This window comes from Ctenopharyngodon idella, chromosome 24 (genome assembly GCF_019924925.1).
Source record: "Ctenopharyngodon idella isolate HZGC_01 chromosome 24, HZGC01, whole genome shotgun sequence".
NCBI lineage: Eukaryota > Metazoa > Chordata > Actinopteri > Cypriniformes > Xenocyprididae > Ctenopharyngodon > Ctenopharyngodon idella.
The window spans coordinates 14,653,840-14,676,555 of record NC_067243.1 but is presented as its reverse complement, the minus strand read 5'-3'; the positions used below and the strand labels follow the sequence as shown (position 1 = coordinate 14,676,555).

Below are 22,716 nucleotides of genomic sequence, written 5' to 3'. Positions count from 1 at the left end.
TTGGTACGATTTGAATACTTCAATTAAATGGATCACTTGGTTCAGAAAAACACTGTTGCTATGACAGACAAAATGTTCTTTAAAAGGGCAGTTCACCAAAAAAAAATGGAAATTCTGTTACAATCCAAGTTTTATGAAGTCGTATGAAAACTGTGTGAGGAACAGACCATCATTTTGAAATTTCTCCTTTTTTAGAAAGAAAGTCATACATGTTTGGAATGACATGAGAGTGTGGCAAAATGTCAATAAAACTTGGCTAAAGCAAACAATTTTTTAAATGGGTACTACCTGACTAGAGAAAACAGAGAAAAAGGCTGTTGTCTTCCCTTATGCCAATTAGGTTGGGAAAAGTTTAACACACATAATACACTGGGCATGTTGCTGTCCAAGGCCACTCCCACCAGTCTGCTATGAATATGTTTACCAGAGTCAAATACCGCCTTGCTTTAGTAGGAAATACTTCCTAGCAAACTTTTAGTCATAATGGTGTCAACTTGTATGCAAGAATTCAAGAGTTAGTTTCGGTTTCCAGTGAAGAATTCAGTGTGTTGTAGGCGGTGGCTAAATGGCTACAAAGAATCGTAAATACAGAGAGAACACTGCGACGGAAAAACTGAAAAACCTCTGTGTTTGTAGTCAACATTTCAAACTGGACCATGAACACAGTGTTTTAGGCCAAACGGAGGGGAAAAACTGAAAGAAACGACCGTTCCGTCAGTTCTGCGCGAAGCAAATCGCTGTCGCCTACAGGTAAGAAAGCTGTTGCCATAGAGTTCCATTTTTACCATAATACTGTTTCAAGAGTAGACATAATATGATAAAATTTTCAGTGATAAACCTACCCTTACAATAACTGTTAATAACCCTCTGTCAATCCGACTGTCCGTGGGCGGGATACAAAAATGCTGAAGTATAATTAGTAGAAAACCCTTGTGTTGTTCATTTACATTACGACATTGTAACAATACAAAGCGGATTAAAAATCTGCGAAGTTAAACTTTAAAGTATTTTTATTTTTGGTTGAACTACCCCTTTAAGAAAACAAGCAAAATTAGTTTGGGATTGTGAGGATCTTACCTGTATTTGAGCCAATATGGCTGTATCGTGAGCTGACCTTCCTGATAATACTGTCATGGATTTGGTACCACTCGCTCTCTGTGTTACATCTGTGAATATAATGCACCACAAGTTTACTATGTAACCACTTACATTGATGGATGTGTGATTTATATGAATCTGATTTTCCTGGTAATATGAAATGAAGGAAAATTGGGAATACAGCAATGAATATAATGCACTTTTTTCACATCACTCTGTCATTTAGACTTGAGTAGCAAATATAGAATTAAAGTCATTTCACATCAAATGCAAAACAAAAAATTGAAATGAGTCAAGAATAGAAACGAGTTAAAGATAGCACATTTAATAAGTTAATCAATTCAAACTTTCAATTTGAATAAAAAAATAAAATTAATTGAAAATAAACAAAGCAAAAACAAAACAAAACATTAATTGTGAAAATAAATAAAAAATAAAATAAAGTGAATAAAAAATAAAATGATGAAATAAATAAAAATAAATATAAAATAATAATAAAAAATAAAAATAATAAAAAACTTTCAATTTGAATTAAAAAAAAAATTAACTGAAAATAAACAAAGCAAAAACAAAACAAAACATTAATTGTGAAAATAAATAAAAACTAAAATAAAATAAATAAAAAATAAAATGAACAAAACTTGAATTTGTGCATCAATTTGCTTCTTTGATTCTGTCTAAGCCCTAACTGTGAATCGACTAGAGATGGTAAGTTCAATTCAGTTTATCAATTATAAATCGATTAAATCGATTTAATATTATTGAATGAATCATTTCCAAACTATATTTAATAAAAATATGTGTAGGCAAAAAAACATATTTTATACATATATATACATACATACATACATACATACATACACACACACATATATTTTATATATAATATATATATATATATATAAAATAGCTTCATAAAGTTACTTCAAAAAGTTAGGGTGTGATACTCACGAGTAGATCTTTAGCAAGTGATCGTCCTTGAAGTCAGCCGTTAACAGGTCAGCCACACTAATCACGGCACATCCATATGGACGTTTGTACTGTGTGTTACTCACACTCTTCTTCTCTCCTGCGACCATTCGCCCTGCAAACACACACATTGTGGCTTACACACTGCTTGTATGAAAATAAATACATATGCTAATACAAAGAGACTTATCATTTTGCCTCAAAGAACACATAGCACTGTCACAAGATATAATGCGTCATGTGACACTTAAGCATTACAGCTGTGTCTTACCCAGAAACTCTAGCTGACTTGTCAGTTTTATGTAGCTCTTATGGCAGAATGATTAACACTTATATACTGTAACTTTATAATGACGCTTGAAACACAAAAAGACATACCAACAATCGTTACACAACAAACACTTCCCAGTCCACAGTGACACGAATTACATACATGCAAATGAGCATTAATCTATACTGTAACATCACAGTTTCTGTACCAATGCAGGTCATGCATGTAGCGACGACTGCTACACAGACACAAAAGTGACGTTTACAGACAAAGACACCATCTTAGTCACATTTGACTTGAAGTGGCCTGTCATTTAGCCGTTATAATACTGCCACAACTATTGACGTAATTTGATGTAATCTGTCACTTTTTCAAATCTTAAAGCATCAGTAGTGCACTATCAAGTTGTGAGATCCATATGACACCTATGATAGCGTATCTGAGGCATTATGACAGGTCACACGGCGAGAAAAGTGATATGCATCCAACAGCTCTTACCTATTCTAAAAATATGAGCTACAACATACACATCTTTGCGAAGATCGCTACTTCCCAAATCCTTAAAAAAAGACAAACGTTTCATTGAGCAACATTCACTAGATTACATGTACCAAACATTTCTCTAAACCTTCTCTGTTTAAAAGTTACTATTTAATCGATCAAGTCAGTTTAATGTAATTTACTGCTATTAAATACACAAAAACAATACAATGCAATAATGTAATAAACAATAGTGATAAAATAAGGCCACATCCACACAAAGCCAGAGCTTTCCCTATCCGATCTTTTTTTTTCTCCTCGTCTCAAGAACTATCAGTGTGAGCGTACACACAAAACCACTGAAACCGACTCAAAACGATGTAGTATACATGCAGATCAGTATGTGGCGCTGTAATTCTGCCACAGAGATAGACTAAAAATGGAGAATAAGACTTGGAGCATGCGCATAAACTCGCTGTATACAAACTTTAGTAAAGTTTAGAAATAAAACTTTATTTTTAGTAAAGCTAATAGGCTCGGTAGCTTCTGCAGTACGAACACAAGCATGTAGTCCGCTATTGTTGTTGTTGTTGCTGTTACGTGATGTAGCGATGTCTGACTAGGATCGACATGTGGGGTGATGACATCATCGTTTCACAAAATATACGGATTGGCTGTACACACGGAAACACAAGGGTGTCGTTATCAGATTTATCCACTCTGGGACCCGGTTTCAAAAAATAGCGGTTTCATGCTCCGAAAATGCTAGATCCATATGGACGAAACGCCTATACGATACAAAATGTTTGCGTATGCATCTAAAAGCGTCTCCGTGTGGACGGGCCCTAAAAGAAAGAACAAAACAAAACAAAAACAAAAACAAAACAAAAAAGAACTAACAAAAGAACTGAGAAAACAAAACAAAACAAACAATAAAGAACTGACAAAACAAAACAAAAAAGAACTAACAAAAGAACTGACAAAAAACAAAACAAAAAACAAAACAAAACAAACAATAAAGAACTGACAAAACAAAAAAGAACAAAAGAACTGACCAAACAAAACAACAAAAAAGAACAAAAGAACTGAGAAAACAAAACAAAACAAACAATAAAGAACTGACAAAACAAAAAAGAACTAACAAAAGAACTAACAAAAGAACTAACAAAAGAACTGACAAAAGAACTGACAAAACAAAAACAGAACAAAAATAAGAGAACTAACAAAACAAAACAACCACAGGAGCAGAACAATTGAAATATTTGGGTGTTCATGACATTATATCCTAATAAACAGCAAAACAAAACAATATTTTTAAAGCCTTTTTGTAATGTTGATTCAATGTCTTGCCACAAAAATATAATTTCTTAAATCATATAAATTTGGCAGCAAATGTAAACTGTCGAGAAAACATATAAAATAGTTATTTTCCTCAAAAATTCTTGCTCAGATTTGCAAAAAAAAGAATTTTTTCTTTACAATTAAATTAAAAACCTTCCACATTTTCAAAAATAATGTTCAGTCAAGAATATGCGTTCCACTCAGGAATTTATTTATTGACAACAGCACCAGATCCATTTAATGCCAAAACAAGCAAAAAGGACCAAGGACACGCCCTTGGTGCACCTCGAAAAAGTCCATACTTACAACAAAGAGTGTACACTGCCTCTCAGTCTTCTCTGGAGACTTAGGTAGCCCTTGCTTATTGAGGCGCACAAAGAACCTCTCACTGCACAGAGAGAAAGAGAGTGACAGTCAGGTTCACCTCAGACATGCCATGAAGCATAAGGAATCACAGCAAGACTAGTGTGAGCGTGAGTGTGTACATGTGCGTCTACAACTGCATGTGTTAGTGGATTTCCTCTGACACTTGTGCTAGGTAATTACAAGGAGAGGCCCATTGAGGCTCAATATCTCCTCGATTCTCCTTCACTTTCACTAAGTGCCCTGGGGCGTCACTCGTTCTGAATAATTTACAACGAGGAGGGGTGCCTGAATAGTACACTCCCTAACATGAGGGGCGAGAGAGAAGGAGGGAGAGAAAAAGAGACAGAAACCAATGAAAAATTCAACAAACACATCTAGGCCGTAGTTCCATCATGGATGTGAAACTAAAACATCCCTCAGGCTGATGTAGAGTCGTAAACAGATGCATTGACGTTGCACTGAATTGAATTCCAGATATTAGTTCCCAGCAGCAGCACGATCAACGTAATAGTCTGATAGCGTCATAAGAATATACTCAAGGTAAATGCACTGATGGATGACTGTTTGGGGTTGGAGTCATCTTTCAGACAGCTAGAAGGAATACAGCGATTCATAATTAATGAAATCAAGGTCAGAATGAATTTTTTCCTGTATTGTTTATTTTTGCTAGATCTGGTGGAATTTAGTGAGGAGTCAACAGTGACAACCTTACAACCTTTTGATTACTAACTCAAATGTCTATGTATTTAAAAGGTTAGTTCACCCAAAAATGAAAATTGTGTCATTTATTACCCACCCTCATGTCGTTTCACACCCGTAAGACCTTCGTTCATCTTCGAATCAGTGGTTCGGAGCGCGTATCACGTGAACTATTGAAATTTCGAAACACTTATGACATAACGAAGCCTCGTTTACTGAAATCACGTGATTTTGGCTCTCCGAACCACTGATTCGAAACAAAAGATTTGTAAAGCTTTGAAGCTTCATGAAGCAGTGTTTTGAAATCATCCATCACTAGATATTTTGTTTTTTGTCACACAAAAAGTATTCTTGTGCTTTATAATATTAAGGTTGAACCATTGTACTCACATGAACTGTTTTAAATATGTCTTTAGTAGCTTTCTGGGCATTGAAAAAAGAAAATGATCTTGCTGGCAATGGAGGCCTCACTGAGCCATCAGATTTTATCAAAAATATCTTAATTTGTGTTCTGAAGATGAACGAAGGTCTTACGGGTGTGGAACGACATGAGGGTGAGTAATTAATGACTGAATTTTCATTTTTGGGTGAACTAACCCTTTAAATATGCAAGAAGATATTTTGAAGAATGTTTCAGCTGTTTTTGTTAGTACAATGAAAGTGAATGGGGTCCAAAACAAGACAACATTGAACCCCATTCACTTTCATTGTAAGGAAAATTAGATATTTTTCAAAATATCATCTTTAGTGTTCATACAGGTTTAAACAACATGAGCATGATTAAATAAGGACAGAATTTTCATTTGCGGGTGAATTAATCATACTCTAGTCAAATTAAAGACTTGAGACTTGAGAGGGTCAGAGATGGCACCTGATTGGTCGCATTTCCCTGCTGTCATAGACAGAGAAGAAGACTTCCAACTCCTCCCCCAGGTTTGAGCTCATCATGCTCTTCATCTGAAGGAACAGGTGGTGCATACTGGCCTGCGGGGGAGCCTCACGTCTACGATGACGTCTCTCCATCTATTTAAAAGAAAATATGATTACAATGACAAAGACATTTACAACAACAAGATGACTCAAAATTTCTAATTATCTAACAGTACCCCATCCCTACCACGTCTGCACATACTGCATCTTTGTGTAAGATGCTAAATTTGTTCGTTGTTAAAAATCAACCTATGTATATTTCTTTGCTATAAATAATAGATATCAAATTATAATAACTTTCATTAACATTATTATGTTATATAAGGTAAAAACAGACCCCAGCACTGTGGTTTTATATTTAAGCTTTGGACCTTTCCTTTGTTGTTCTGAAGAACAAACATTCACTTAATCCTGGGGATGCCATATTAGTGTCTTTTTTGCTTGCGCCCTCACTTCCTACTATCCATGCTTTAAACGCTCTCTCTAGTCTAGTACATCCACACCCACATCTTGTTCTCTGTTGTTTCTTTCCTTCCTCCTTTAACCCCTACCCCCACACCTCTGCCCACCCATGGACCAGTGGAAACTGGGACACGTGTGGTCAGGGCTGCAGCTCAGAGAAAAAGAAAGAGAATTTTGTGAATTTTAACTACATTGGAGTTGTCTCACTAGCTCTCTTCTAAAAACCTAGTGAGCTAGGCATTTTAAGGCATTATAGAATTCTCCTGATACAAAGGCTTAACTTAATAATGACTACTAAGATAGTTTCTTCTAACGGAATTAAAATGCAGAACTGTGTGAGAATTAAATTTCATAATGCAATAATCTGTTTTATTTTATCATACTATTATTAAGTATAGATAAAAAAAGGAAAAAAAAAAAATTAATAAAATAAAATATTTTACCCCAAATTTGTGTGATATGTATATTTAATACTGAGTATAGTTATAAGTGTAGTTATAAAACAATAGTATTTATACAATTTAAAATAATGATTATATTATTATATATTATATTTATTTTATTTATAGTATTTTAAATAAATAGTAATAAATAAATTAAAATAAAAAATATGTATATTTAATACTGATAAGTAAGCAATGGAATTATAATAAAACAACAGTATTTATGATATTTTAAATAATTAAAATAATATGTATTTTTATAATTTATAATAATATATTTTATTTATAATATGCATTTAAAATATTTAATAATAAATAAATAAATAAATAAATAAAATAAAAATTTATAATAAAATAAATTATTAACTTAATCAAATTAAAAAAAAATTATGTGTGCTATGCCATACTGAGAAGCATTGTTAACAAAAAAAAAAAACACCATTTATAGTATTAAAAATAATAAATAAAATAAAATAAAACAAAAATTAATAAAATAAAATAAAATAATATCACAAACTATGTCGTTCCATGTCAGTTAGGATGCTCCCTTAGAAGGCAACTGCTTATGTAGGCAGTAATAAAGTAATTAATAACTTAATCAAAAAAAAAAAAAAAACATTTGATGTGTGCTATGCCATACTGAGAGGCCTTGTTAAAAAAAAAAAACACCATTTATAGTATTAAAAATAATACATAAAATAAAATAAAATCAAATAAAATCACAAACTATGTCGTTCCATGTCAGTTAGGATGCTCCCTTAGAAGGCAACTGCTTATGTAGGCAGTAATAAAGTAATTAATAACTTAATAAAATCAAAATAAAATTTGATGTGTGCTATGCCATACTGAGAGGCCTTGTTAAAAAAAAAAAAACACCATTTATAGTATTAAAAATAATACATAAAATAAAATAAAATCACAAACTATGTCGTTCCATGTCAGTTAGGATGCTCCCTTAGAAGACAACTGCTTATGTAGGCAGTAATAATGTAATTAATAACTTACTTAAAAAATTGATGTGTGCTATGCCATACTGAGAGGCATTGTTAAAAATAATAAAACAAAATAAAACAAAATAAATTAATAAAATAAAATAAAATAAAGTCACAAATTATGTCGTTCCATGTTAGTTAGGATGCTCCCTTAGAAGGCAACTGCTTATGTAGGCAACAGGCAGCTCAGTACGTTTTAGAACAGATATTATATTCCAAAGATCTGTACACAGACACTGTTGTGGCTTTGAGAGATCTGAACCAATTGTGCCAATGATGCTGCATGTATGCCAAATTATAAGGGCAGGAAACTGCATGCGTGAAGTGTCTCTGCAGTTTGCAAACAGCCTGTTAATGTGCCATTTAGCATTTCTCTCTTGTTCTTAATTACTATCATTTCCCTATGCACAGGCGACTGGAGGTGTGTGTGTGTGTGTGTGTGTGTCCGTGTGTGTGTCTCTTTGTTAAAACAGAGGACGAAGCACTCGAGAGAGAGCCTTGGCGTCAGGTCGAGCTGCAGTTGCCATAGTAACACAGCAAAGAATATGGGCGGCAGAGGAGGGAGGTGAGGTGACTCATGGGTAATGGGAATGTGTATGTGTGTGTGTGTGTATGCATGTACGTGAGCGTGAATGTATGACTACCCACCAGCCGATACAGCTCTGTGATGCTGATATCATCAGGGTCCACCATGCCGAAGTCCCTCCTGGGGACCAGATCCAAACCCAGCTGCCTGTCACACACAAATATACACATTTTCATTCTAGCCATCAAATCTCACCATGGTTATTATAGTTTTGCATTTAACACTATTTTCAGAATTACTTTTAATTGCAGTTTAGTTTAGCAATAGATTTGTTAGTTACACTTTCATTTTTTATTTCATGGACACATTTTTATATTATATATTGATAGATAGACTTTTTATTATTTTTCATAAAACAGTAATTAAATTATTAATTAAATTATATTATATTAAATTTTTCAAAATGAATTGCAATTAACTACTATTGGCTGAGAAGTGTTGATGAAATGAATGCATAAAACCATAATTTAACTAATAAAACTCTTAAAATGTAATCAAATTAAATCTGAAAATTGAGGTTTACTGTTAAAATTAAAACATGGACAAAAATTGTCTGATGTAAATAATGTTTTATTATTGATAATACTTTGAGAAGTACAATAGTAATATATTTCTGTCATAATTTCTTCAAGTTAAACCGAACTTTAATTTTGTTTGTCGTAAAGACCTTTAAGTTTCTGTGTGTAGACGATAACAACAATTTAATCAAATGAAATGGTAAAATGCTTGTGAAGTGACTCAAGCTCATGTGTTCAGAGAACATGCAGACTTCAGATTTAAATAGCAGTGTTTCTGTTTAATATTTACAGAAACTAGTCCATATAGCAACTTAAAGCGTAAAGCCATACTTTTGATTTATTAATACAAATTTTGCGAAATTCCATGACATTCCTCGCTATACAGTCGCTATATACTCGCAAAATTGGATTTCGGTCCACATTTTCCACATTGTGGAAATCATAGGGCCCTATTTACGACAACAACCCAAGTAATTTTCAGACAACAATCCGCAGTAACTTTCACAAAGCATGAATCAAATGTGAGAATAATTAGATTCAGTGTAAACCCTCCAAAAATGACAATGTACTGAGAGACACGAAAAACCATACGTAACACGTCCCACTCGTTACTACCATCTGCGACTTATTTTTTAGAGAAAAACAGCATATAAGCATTCGAGCACATGGCAGACAGATTGCACAGCATTTGCCGGCAGTTCATCATGGCCGTCCCCGCCACTGCGTTCCACCCACTGTTTTTATATGTACTGCACAATACATTTGCAATCACTGAAAAAATAACACAATGTGCCAACGACAGGAAAGCAAATCTCTAATGGCATAAATGAATCAAACTGAATGATTAAGCATGGCATTAAAGTTGTCACAATACCTAAAATTTCAGTATTCCATACCAATACCATCATGATAATGACAGAATTTGTATTTTTGGGCACCACTAGCTCTTGCGGTTTATCTAACGGTATAGCTTACTCATTTCCCCAGTCCAGCCGTGCCGTGATGTGCTGTTTGATGTCACTCAAGCGGTCGTGAGTGAGGTGACCCACTAGAACCTGCTGCCGCAGCTCCAATATCTCATTCATCACATGCCACAATCTGTGAAAGAGATCCCCTTCGTTTCTCTGAGAGAGAGAAAAAACAGAGTGGGTGACAGAGAAACTGTTTACCTTTTTTAAATCAAATTAGCTCTTAAAGAAAATCATCTAGTTGGCCTCAAATCATCAAGTCTTGGTATATACATATATATATATATATGAAGAGTTCAGATGCAAAAGGCAGAAACGTTGGCAGAAACTTTCCTTTGTCAGCAAAAGCCTCTAGGTCCACAGAAGAACCAATCAGAAGACGCAAATCGAATCATATGATTTCAAGATGAATGATGGTGTGCGAATGAGCCAGCTTTCAATCGCCGAGCTGCAATTTTTTTATCAGGTTTTGTCCATCGTTACAGTGGCAATGACAGGATTTCACGAGTAGCAAGTAAACACAACAGTGTTCCTTTTGCTGCTGTAAAACTGACAAAACATTTTACTATGTCTTTTTGTCCCTAGAGGTGGACTTGGAGGTTTTTGCAAAAAAAAAAAAAAAAAAAAGTTAAATACCAATGAATTGACTAAAGTGACATTTTTGAAAATAAGGCATTTCAATAACTGACTAACAACATTTTCATTGCCATTAAAGTGAAATTACTGAACTCTCTCTCTCTCTCATTATATATATATATATATATATATATATATATATATATACCAAGCCATTTTTTCCAGTCATTTGTAATTTCTGGATAAGTAAAATATATATATAGCTGTGTAAAACGATATCATGTAATTTACCATAGGAAATATGTCTTTTAAAGCTTTTTAACAGTTATTGAGGTTGAGCCAAAAACCTAGGACAAGGCCTCTAAAATCAAACAGGCCCAGCGAGTTTCGTTCCGATCATCCTCCATTAACCTTGTCTGAAAGCTGCTCAGATTTCAGTGGCCGATGGCAGACATGTTTTTTGAGATACGTCAATGTCCTCATAGGCAATTATGGCACCTTGGACAAAGACACTGCATGCCAATTTTCAAGTCAATTGGACTAACGGTGAAGCCATTTTAGTAAAAGTGTCTCTGCCATTTGAACATTTTGGTCCGTGAATAGAAATTTCTACTTTTTTTGATAATTATTGACAATCAGACTCCGGAGAATTTTGCTGCACTGGTTTGGTTCCGATCGGACCAAAAACCTAGGACTAGTTCACAAAAGTATTTTTTTTTCCAAAAAAATCCAAAATACCAACATTTCGCCGAATTGATTCCGAAGCAAACAACAATCAAATCTGAGGCATGCATTTGTCCATCTTGAGCCAAGGATTCCAACGATATATGACACTCAAGAAGCGATTTTGTACTTTTCACAGCTGTAGCGCCCCTGTCAGACCGATCGGGGCGAGCCTTGCTGACGTTGTAGACGGTGTGAGTACTACCAGTCCTCAAAGTTTCAAAGATCCTTGGAAATTGTAACAACTATGTGCTTGAACACCTAAAAAAAATCTTAAGCTTAAGATTCAATTGATTTCCATGATATTTCCAGGCCTGAAGACCACAATTTCCAGGTTTCCCATGACCTTGTGAACCATGTAAAAATATATATTCCTAATAAATTAATTCATTATTGACAATTAAACCAACTGCATTTGTTCAGTGTAACACAAAGAGTGAAATTTACCATGTAGAGCTGCTTCCACATGGTGCCCCAGTCTCTCAAGGTCATAGTTATCTCTGTAATGACCGAGTCCTCTGTGGGTATGACGGTCTCAAACTGCCTGCAGGGCAAGACACACAAACACACATTCACACACACTCATCTGCACAAGTCCAGGATGGAGAACAGTGACCTCACATGACCCTGAGGAGTAACACTGACTCACGAGGACATGTCCGCAAATACATTTGCAATGGCTTGTGGGATAGTGAAGGCTCCTGTCACTTCAATACAGCAGATGTGTCATTTTGCAAATACATTATCCAAAGCACAAAGACGGTCTCTAGTAGTAGTGTTTTTCTCAAGGGCACTGGTGGCAGGTCAAAGGTGAGATTTCATTAGCCGGCCACTTCATGGGTCACCAATTCCTAGGATCGAACCCATTATCCCTTACTTTAACAGATTCTAAACTGTCTTTCTTTCAAATAAATGCAATAACAATTTCATTTACATTTTTAGTTGTGGCTTAATTGTCCAAATACTGTACAAGCATATGTTAGAATTACTATTATTTACAATATATTACAGTGTGTGTGTGTGTATATATATATATATATATATATATATATATATATATTTACAATATATTACAGTGTGTGTGTGTGTATATATATATATATATATGGGCTTTTTTCCCCCAGACTCATACCCTTTGTTTTTGACGTGGGCATTCTTGAGGTGAATATAGGAGCTTGGGAATATTCCCTGGGGAGAAACCACAGAAAGGTATTTAATGAGCCAATTACTGCATGTAAAACACACAAGAGTAAACAAACATGCACTTCCATCTGTATATAAAAATGCTGAGATTGAAAGCAGAGGAAAGAGGTACAGATAACAGACAAAAATAAAGGAATCGATTCAATTTTCACACTGTTACTGTCAACCGTGCAGCGACATAGGATTGCTCTCACCTTTACATTTGGATTCTTCGTGATGAATCCTCTGTACCATCCTATAAAATGCCATTTATAATTATTTCACGCTTTCACATTTCAACAGCATAATGGATTATGTATTTAACATTTCCAACCATTTCATCTTTAAGTATGTGATGCAAAAATATACTGGGTTTACTAAGGGTGTTTCTTTAACTCTAGCACTTTTGACCCTGTGGACTTACTGTATATAGAACATATACTAGTGAGTAGGGCTGCACAATAGTGGAAAAAATTGACATTACATACTGTAAGTCTAACAGTATTCAGGTAGAGAAACTGTCAAATGTGAAATAACAATGAATAGTCTTAACTGTATAAATGAAATATAATTATTCTTTGTTAAAGCTACAAAAGTGATTTTTTCTTTGTCTTTTGTTTTTTGATTAACATTAATGACACAAACAGAAGCAGGTATGTTAAAGGGATAGTTCACCCAAAAATGAAAATTTATCTGCTTAACTCCAGGGCATCCAAGATGTAGGTGACTTTGTTTCTTCAGTAGAACACAAATGATGATTTTTAACTCCAACCGTTGCGGTCTGTCAGTCGTATAATGCATGGCAATGGGAACTTCGCCTATAAGAGTAAAAAAAACATGCACAGACAAATCCATATTAAACCCTGCGGCTCGTGACGACACATTGATGTTCAGTTTCTCGCACAAACCGATCGTTTCGTGTCTTAGGACATCAATGTGACGTCACGAGCCGCAGGGTTTAATTTGGATTTGTCTGTGCATGTTTTTTTGACTCTTATAGATGGAGTTACCATTGACAAGCATTATACGACTGACAGACCGCAACGGTTGGAGTTAAAAATCATCATTTGTGTTCTACTGAAGAAACAAAGTCACCTACATCTTGGATGCCCTGGGGGTAAGCAGATAAACATCAAATTTTCATTTTTGGGTGAACTATCCCTTTAAGAGCTAAAGCATGGATCCAATATAATGACATACATCCGTTATCCTTCTCAATTGTTTACGTTCATGTAAGCCATAAGTTACGTGGATACACCGCAGAAATAGGCATTTTGACATCATTTTGAGGCGTATGTGTACGTTTAGGTACAAAAAGCAGAGAAAGAGAAATTAATTCGGTATTCACGTGCTGTCCGAATTGAGTTCTCTTTCGGGTCTTCTTTTCGCTTGAATGCTTTAAACTTGCTTAAAATGTTTAAACTATAATTAATCTGCGAATCGAATGTGACCCTGGACCACAAAACCAGTCATAAGTCGCAATAGGTAGGTATATAGGTATATTTGTCGCAATAGCCAACGATACATTGTATGGGTCAAAATTATCGATTTTTCTTTTATGCCAAAAATCATTAGGATATTAAGTAATGATCATGTTCCATGAAGATATTTTCTAAATTTTTTACCATAAATATATCAAAAATGTATTTATGTAACTAATTGGCATTGCTAAGGACTTAATTTGGACAACTTTAAAAGGCGATTTTCTCAATATTTAGATTTTTGTCTTTGCACCCTCAGATTCCAGATTTTCACATACAGCATCTCAGCCAAATATTGTCCTATCCTAACAAACCATACATCAATGGAAAGCTTATTTATTCTCAAATCTCAATTTCAAAAAATTGACCCTTATGACTGGTTTTGTGGTCCAGGGTCACAAATGCGTTCCAAACCATGGGGCTTGGTCTATATGGATCAGGGATCAGCTACGATTCCTATAATTTGACATGTTGATGTTGAATTGATATATCGTGCAGCCCTACTAGTAAGAGTGTGAAAAGTGTGGTTTATGAGAGTTTATTTGATTTGTTTGCTAGCAATGTCCAACAGTGGGCATATCTAATGAGAATTCTTTAATTATTGTCATTTTTCTGAACCATCATTGTTCTGAACCAATGCAGTTTCATTTCCAACACATTTAATAGCATTTTTGTGGTGGAAATGGTGATGGAAATGACATTTGGAAAAAAAAAAAAAAAAAAAAACTCTAGAAATAAAACGTCTTACTTCTTCATCTTGCTATAAGACTAATTTCATAGCTAGCAATTAATGTATCCCAAATACACAATTAAATTATATTTTTACACTTTACACTGCATAATTTAACACAATTACAACCCAGAAATGACACACAATGTAATATTTAATGTTCATGTGATATTTAGCTCTATTTTCCTTTGTTTTCTTCAAACATCATGTCTCATATTTCAAATGACACAACTAAAGGACAGTCATAATGTGTGTAAAATGACCAATTTAAAATGTATTTTGACAATATTGAAATATATTATATCTCACTATGTTAAGATTAGTTTAGTTTTAATATTTTGAGACTGAAAGGTCTTCAATTTTTAAAAAAATCTACAGAAATCTATAAATAATTGCCATTTTTAAAAGTGGCATTAAAAATTGCCAAAATTGTTCAGTTAAATAGTCAACTAGTTTAGTTTTTAACAATAAATAAATACTGTTAGTTAAAAATCATACCCCAGGACACAAGTGTATATAGTTGAAGAAGCACCCACAAAAAAAAAAAAAAAAAAAAAAATGTCAACAACATAAGATTAGTAAGATTCTACCCATCAACCATATTTTGAGAGAGCTATAAAAAAAAGGAATCGACTATAAAGAGGGGATTTAAAATCTATCAACTGACTACATATCAACAAATAAATTCAACAGAATCCATCTCCATAGCTGAAGATCTCCAGTTCTAAAGAAGTTGATTGTCAGCAACACAACGACAACATTGACTACCTTCACATTTCTCCAAAATCTGCACGGTGTCGCCGATCTCCAGCGGGAGTCCATGCTGAACCATTCCTCGAAAATTTGCCAGCACTGAGGGAAAAACAAGCAAACAATGAGTAAAACAACATGTGATTCATGAGCAAAGTTACAGTTCTGACAGACCACAAGGTGACAAAACCATCTGTCTTCACAAAACTTTGCATGAAAACCATCTTTAGTTGTGGACTTGGTGATATAAACATTACATTCAATATTCACTGCGAATTTTAAAGTCATTCTCAATTCACTTCTGAATAACACATTTCCTTATGAAAAATAAACCATACTATGCTTAGATGTGCACTTCTAACATTATCTCACTGCTCTCTTAAATAAACCCTTAGTCACCTCCCAAAGCACAAGTTACATAACAAGTACAAGATCTCTCCACACAGGAGCACATAGGCTCAATCTATCAGCTACTTTCTGCATCCATATGCGTACACTCTTTATGCACAAATATGTTAATTTTGAGTGCTCATTTGCATATCAAGTGGGTTAGGAAACTATCTGACATGGAAATAAATAAATAACCATATGCATAAACAAAACTGACAGAGTTCTGACACTGCTCAGAGGTTAAGCAGACTGCCAAAACAGCCACGTCAGCTTTTAAAGACGAGATGTGTTGCTGTGCTCACTGCCTGTCAGAGATGTGATGCAAACGCACAGCATTCGTCCTGAACCCATGAGAGATGTTGCAAGTAGGGAAGGGCAACCTATATATATCAGCTAACACGACATTAAAAAGTTATCATAGTACAATATTGTGCTATGTTAATATTGAGTTAATAGTTAATACATATAAAAACACAAACCAACATGTGTATATACACAGATGCCACATTTGACCGCTCCAGACACGTCATGACCGCCATCTTGGAACGTCAGCAATTTGTCACTCAGAGTAAGAATCAATGATGCCACAACATTGCGTAGCTTCTGGTTGTGAAACAGCTGAGATTTAAATTCCCGAAAAAAATGGAATAACCTTTCACAGGTGAGAATGTGTTGGTTTGTGTTTTTATATGTATTAACTATTAACTCAATATTAACATAGCACAATATTATACTATGATAACTTTTTAATGTCGTGTTAGCTGACGCCTTCGTCTTGGTATATTGTGTTTTTTTAGCAAAATCACCTGCTGAAGTCTATTGCAGATATAGATAATCATTAGGAGTGTGATGAGATAGTTACACTGTGTCTACACCGGACGCAAGCGACACGACGACCCATTATAATCAGTGATATTGTCTACACTGGATGCAGTGCGGTAAGTGCAACGGTCGGTTTGTCGCGTGCAGTGCAGACTAGGGCTGGGTATTGACAATTTTCACAATTCGATTCGATTTCTATTCACATGCTTGCGATTCGATTCGATTACGATTTCGATTCGATATCGATTATTTTGGGTGTAGTATATCAGTTACAGCACATGGAAAATTTTCTAGAGGAAAAAAAATCTCTCAACTAATGCTGTAAACTACACATGGGAGTCAGTTGGTACTACTTTACTATAATATTGAAGGTTAAAATGATCTTATTCATATACAAACACTTAAATTACACTCAATGATGTTTCTTTTTAGAATTACATAATTATATTTCTACTCCAATTAGTTTTTTTTTTGTTTTGTTTTGTTTTGTTTTTTTAAATAGTGGCTGTCATAACTGATTTACTCAAACAAGCATTAAAAATTGAAGAACATTATAATGAATATGTAACGGTGCATAGCTATATTTATCAGAATGCTGCTTTCTAGAGTTCACTTTTCTAGCTGACTAATGAGTTTATGGTCACTGAATATGTTTTTCTGAGGTAAATGTGATGTTACGTGACACTGTTTACAAGCTGTTTTATTGACGTTCCCGAGGTTGAAACACTGATTGAGCTATTACAAGAGACATGATACGGATTACAGTTGTACTGTATATTTTAACATACCTTCAGATGTTTATTCATGTTTATTTCGCGCTGTAACTGGTATTAAAGCGGAGGAGAGGACGTTCACATGCGCTCCGTGCTGCCGCTACAGCGATCTGTCACGTCACATTAAACAGCTCCAAAACGGTATTTATTTTTTGACTCTCATAATAAGATGGACGTCATTTGAAATCTGAGACTCTGCTTCATATCAAAAGTAACAAAGCACAAAGATTATTGCGATTTATTGGATGAGAGGCGCGCTACATGTTCTGTTCATTCATCAGCTGAAAACAGACTAGACTAATCGATTCTTAAGATTTAATAATCGATATCGGTTCGTAAAAATGAGAATCGATTAAAATCGGAAAAAATCGATATTGTTTACCCAGCCGTAGTGCAGACAGCTTTTAGCTGATGCGTCGCGTCTGCTGTAGACACGTTGTTAACTCACGAGACGGGACAAGACACGAGATTGAGTTCACGAGAATGAGACGTGACAAGATTTTTACACAGTAGGCTATTTATAAGAAATCCTCAATGTCGAAATACACGACTAGAAAAATAGTCTGCAGGTGCATTTGAAATGTTTTAACTAATCATCTTGTAATGAATGTCATTTCAGTTCTACTTTCTGAGTATGAATTACCATTGCAGTAAAAGACAACAATACTCAAGCATTGTAAAAGGTTTTGCCACAAACTCAACTGACTGGCTTCTCCCCTGTATGATTTCATATGATTTCAGATGGTTACAACTACACAGCAAAGCCTAAGATAGCTTTCCTATTGGGAGATATTTGCATGCATCAGGGAGCCGCTTTCAAAATGTGAAGTATTGAAATCATGTTTCGCGTTTTACTTTTGTTTTCGCGATCACACGTACTTTGTGAATAGGAAGCGGCGGTGCTGCGCGCATTCTACAAGATAAGACATTTGTCAGACGCTTAGGCTCTGTTGTGCAACGAATCCTCCGCCATGGTCTTGTCAGTCATCTCGTCACTTACTTTCATCACGTGATCAGTGAACGCTGATTCCTACTGCACTACGTACAGCTCTGCTACTCGTGTTGGATGAGCTGGTTGGAACTGAAGCGACCGTTATGCAACTGAATTAAATGGTTTTTATTTTTATAAAAAGCAAAACAACAGTGGAGGCGTAATGTAAATGTAGCGGTGACAAATTCTATCCTAATTTCACCCTCACACTCTGTCATGGCAATATCACGAGACTGAGAAATCTTGTCACATTTTAATCTTGCGAGATCTTGTGGCATGAGATCTCGTCACACCCCTAATAATCATACTTGCGTATAATTACGGTTGCAGTCAACTTGCTCTCGAGTGTTCACGGACCGGCTCTGACCATTCCAATATGGCGGACGGCCCATAACAACAGCCACTAATGAGGAATCTATGTATATATCTATGTGGGCAACACCACTTTTTTCCAATCAAATAAAAAGTGATCAACGACAATATCAACAATATCAATATTGATACTTCTATTAAATTATATTTTGTGTAATTTCTAAGCACAAAATGGGTAATTATAGCCATTTAACATTAACAAAAAGCTATTATTAACATTAAATAGGTCCAAACTGTAAAATATCAAACTTCCTTTTGTTGTTGTTGCTGTTTTCCACTTATTAACAACAATCTTAGAACAATCAATTACTTTTAATGATCAAAAAATTAGCAATTTCAAATATCAAGTAATTTAATAAATCTGTACATATAAGTGTTTACATCTTGATCATTTCAAAAAGTTCTTATCAATTTCTTTTTTAAATGAAAATGTTTAAAGATTTTTTCAAAACAAAAAGTTAAAAAAAAATATAACAATTTAAATATTTTTCAAATATTTTAAGCAGCTTTCTTAAAATATATATTAAAAAAAATTCTAAGAAACAATAAAATAATTATTTTTTATTATTATTGTTTTTTTTTTTCTTCATTATGATATCCGGGCAGTTTTACCACCTTGATATTTCTGATTTTATTAAAAAAAATTTTTTTAATTATTATGCATTTTTGAAAAAATGAATTGATAGAACAAAAAATGAGTGGCCCAAATATAAATATCCTATTTAACCAATAAATTTTCCACAGTCATTTCCATGACCAATCATATGGAATTACTGGATTAAGGATGAATCTAATGACTAATGACTCATTTTGTAAACCAGTTTTGAGTGATTTACTGAAAATAACAGAATCAATAGAACAGCTGTTCACAAATTGAACTTCACTACGGCTTACAAACAAGTCTGACGCACATAGCAACGCCCTGGCAACAACCTACAAGTACAAGCATCATAGTGGTGAGTTTTACATGGGCAAACAACAGTCACATTGCACAAATCTAGTTCACAGAGTCAAATATTAAATTGCATATGATTTTATAACAGCTTAAACCTCTACTTGAACCTCAGCCATCGCCAACGGGAGTGACAAAAGCTCTGTTGTAATAGGATAGGCAAACCCGTCTGAGCTGTGCGCCTGTGCTAAACGCTTTCCCACGGTCCTGCTGTCAGCGCTGTGGACACACACTGCTGCTTGGCAGAGAGACAGGGCAGCCAGAGGCCCGTCTCGCATAACCCTTACCAGGTGCAAAGAGCCCTCCGGGCCCCTATAACGCTGTCCCTGTGACTCAATCGCGTGGCTGTGATCTACAGGCATAATGCAGGAAGGTTCAGTCAGGTTGCTTCTGAGATAATGCGGCTGCTATTAGACATCTAAGCATTTTAGAAAGGTTAAGGTGGCATTAATTAATGTGGCCACATTTAGAGACTGAATAATATTATGCACTTACAGCTTTTAAATCTCTGTGGATATGAAGAATATCACACACTGCACATTTCGAGTTGGCTATGTTTGGAAAAAAGGTCATGATGGACTGAGCGATTGTCCCTTGCATCACTCTGGTTGCTATGCTGACACGTTGTTTGTTCTTAAGGTTATAATTATCAGAAATAATTTCCCCTCAAGTTAGACTGTTATGAACTGTATAAGAACAGTGTATAACAATTAAAATTCAGGTATGCACAAAGCTTTCTAGCCTGTGCATTCATAATATAATCAGTATAGTATATGATGCACAAAATAACGGTACCAAATTGGCTGATATCACAGATTTTTTTAATCAGCCAGTATTGTAGCCCATATAATTGTTCATTTCTCCTATTTTTAAGTGTATATTAACTAAGTAAATATATAATTATATAATTAGCAGATTTAAATAATGAATATTTATTTTTTAAATGATACATTATAATGTTGTCGTGCTAAATATTTTATATGAATATACACTGTATAAAATTATTTTCATGATGTGTCAAATTTGTCTTTTGTCAAATCAATTTAGATAATTAATGTGGTTGAGATAACATAATATTTTTAGTTTCTGTTGAGTTTCTGTTGATTAAACCAATTGCCTTCATTGTATTAACTCAAATTTTTAATTTCAATTAACTCAAAATTTTAAGGCAACCAGGTAACTTGCGTTTTTAAGTTAAACCAACAATTCTTTTTTAGTGTATACAGTACCTGTCAAAAGTCTGGAAACATTAAAATTTTTTAATATTTTTGAAAGAAGTCTCTTATGCTCACCAAGATGTCAAAGCTGAATTTTCAGCAGCATCATCTTCAGTGTCACATGATCCTTCAGAAATCAGTCTTATGCTGATTTGATGCTAAAGAAACATTTCTTATTATTATTATCAATGTTGAAAACAGTTTTTGCTGCTTAATATTTTTGTGGAAACAATTATACCCTTCAAACATTTGTGGTAAGATTAAAAAGAGAGAAAAAAATTAATACTTTTATTCATCAAGGATGCATTAAATTGATTGAAAATGACAGTTAAGACATTTATAATTTTACAAAAGATTTCTATTTAATAAATGCTTTTAATAAATAAATTTAATAAATGCAAATAAATGTTGTTCATTGCACTTTCTATTCATCAAAGAATCCTGGAAAAAGATAATAATAATAATAATAATAATAATAATAATAAATGTTTCTTGATCAGCAAAATCATCATATTAGAATGATTTCTGAAGGATCATGTGACACTGAAGATTGGAGTAATGATGCTAAAAATTCAGCTTTGCATCACAGGAATAAATTACATTTTAAAAAAATATTTAAATAGAAAACGGTTCTTTTAATTTGCGCTGATGAAACAGCAGAAATACAGTGGTTACCCCAGTAACCCCTGTATTTTCCACTTCAACGCAGCTGCGCTACAGCTACTACAGTATAAATGTTATAAACAGCCATTCAGATTTTTGTATTCGCTATTGTGTTCATCACAGCACCAAATTCCTAAAGACGTAAGGCTATTTATTTTCAAACTTAAACATTTTTATATTTTAATCTGGACTACAACATGCCCTAGATATTGTTTTAATATGTTCTGAATCTTTATTGTTCAGTCACACTTTACAGTAAGGCTCCATTATTTAACATCAGTTAATTCAGTAAAACATTTATTGACTTTATAATCTTTTTGTATTACTTTATTGTATTTATATGTTCAGAGTTCTTTTTGTTACAAGAAAAAAGTTATTAAACCTGTTATATTACAAACATTTTTGCAATTTATTTCAATATCGTTATAATACGGTATACCATGATAAAAGCTTCAGCAATTATCGTAACATGAAATTGATACCATCACATGCCTACTGTAAATATTAATATATAAATATATAGGCCTAATATATAAATAAAAAATGTATATAATAATATTTTAATGTTAAATTTTCTTAGCAACAATTTACTATGGTTTAACATTTACAATAATGACTGGGAATTATACTAAAATGTAACTTTATGAAAGTTATGAATTCATACAATGCAAAACATTACTAAATTGTTTGATACTTCCATAACTATCATTCGCACAATTTTGACAAAATCTAAGCCAGCAAAGCACAAGCGCTGATCAAATTCGGCAAATGAAGGTACCATTAACTGGCCTGAAACATTCTCACACTGCAGACTTCATGAAAACACAACTGAAAATCCCACTGATCTGATCATCTGACACAATACAAGTCTCCTGTACATTCTGTAGTTCCATCATTACTTACTATATTTTACATGTACTAATGTATTCAACACAAAGGCCATTTATTACCATTATCAAAGACAGTAAAAG

At 34.0% G+C, this 22,716-nt stretch overlaps 1 protein-coding gene across 3 annotated transcripts in view; it reads right to left on the bottom strand.

The window, feature by feature from the left end:
- The window catches only part of dock4 (dedicator of cytokinesis 4), an 85,628-nt gene that overhangs the window by 50,472 nt on the left and 12,440 nt on the right, over positions 1-22,716 (bottom strand). For 2 of the 3 annotated variants that reach the window (XM_051884240.1, XM_051884241.1), the window contains exons 2-12: positions 15,584-15,667; positions 12,820-12,860; positions 12,555-12,610; positions 11,870-11,966; positions 10,131-10,279; positions 8,700-8,784; positions 6,096-6,247; positions 4,466-4,547; positions 2,837-2,897; positions 2,050-2,182; positions 1,078-1,166 (exon numbers count right to left, since the gene is read on the bottom strand). In XM_051884240.1, coding sequence (XP_051740200.1) covers positions 1,078-1,166; positions 2,050-2,182; positions 2,837-2,897; positions 4,466-4,547; positions 6,096-6,247; positions 8,700-8,784; positions 10,131-10,279; positions 11,870-11,966; positions 12,555-12,610; positions 12,820-12,860; positions 15,584-15,667 — 1,029 coding nt within the window. Of the gene's footprint in view, positions 1-1,077; positions 1,167-2,049; positions 2,183-2,836; positions 2,898-4,465; positions 4,548-6,095; positions 6,248-8,699; positions 8,785-10,130; positions 10,280-11,869; positions 11,967-12,554; positions 12,611-12,819; positions 12,861-15,583; positions 15,668-22,716 lie in introns of those variants that run through there. The other variant, XM_051884242.1, reaches the window with a different exon arrangement.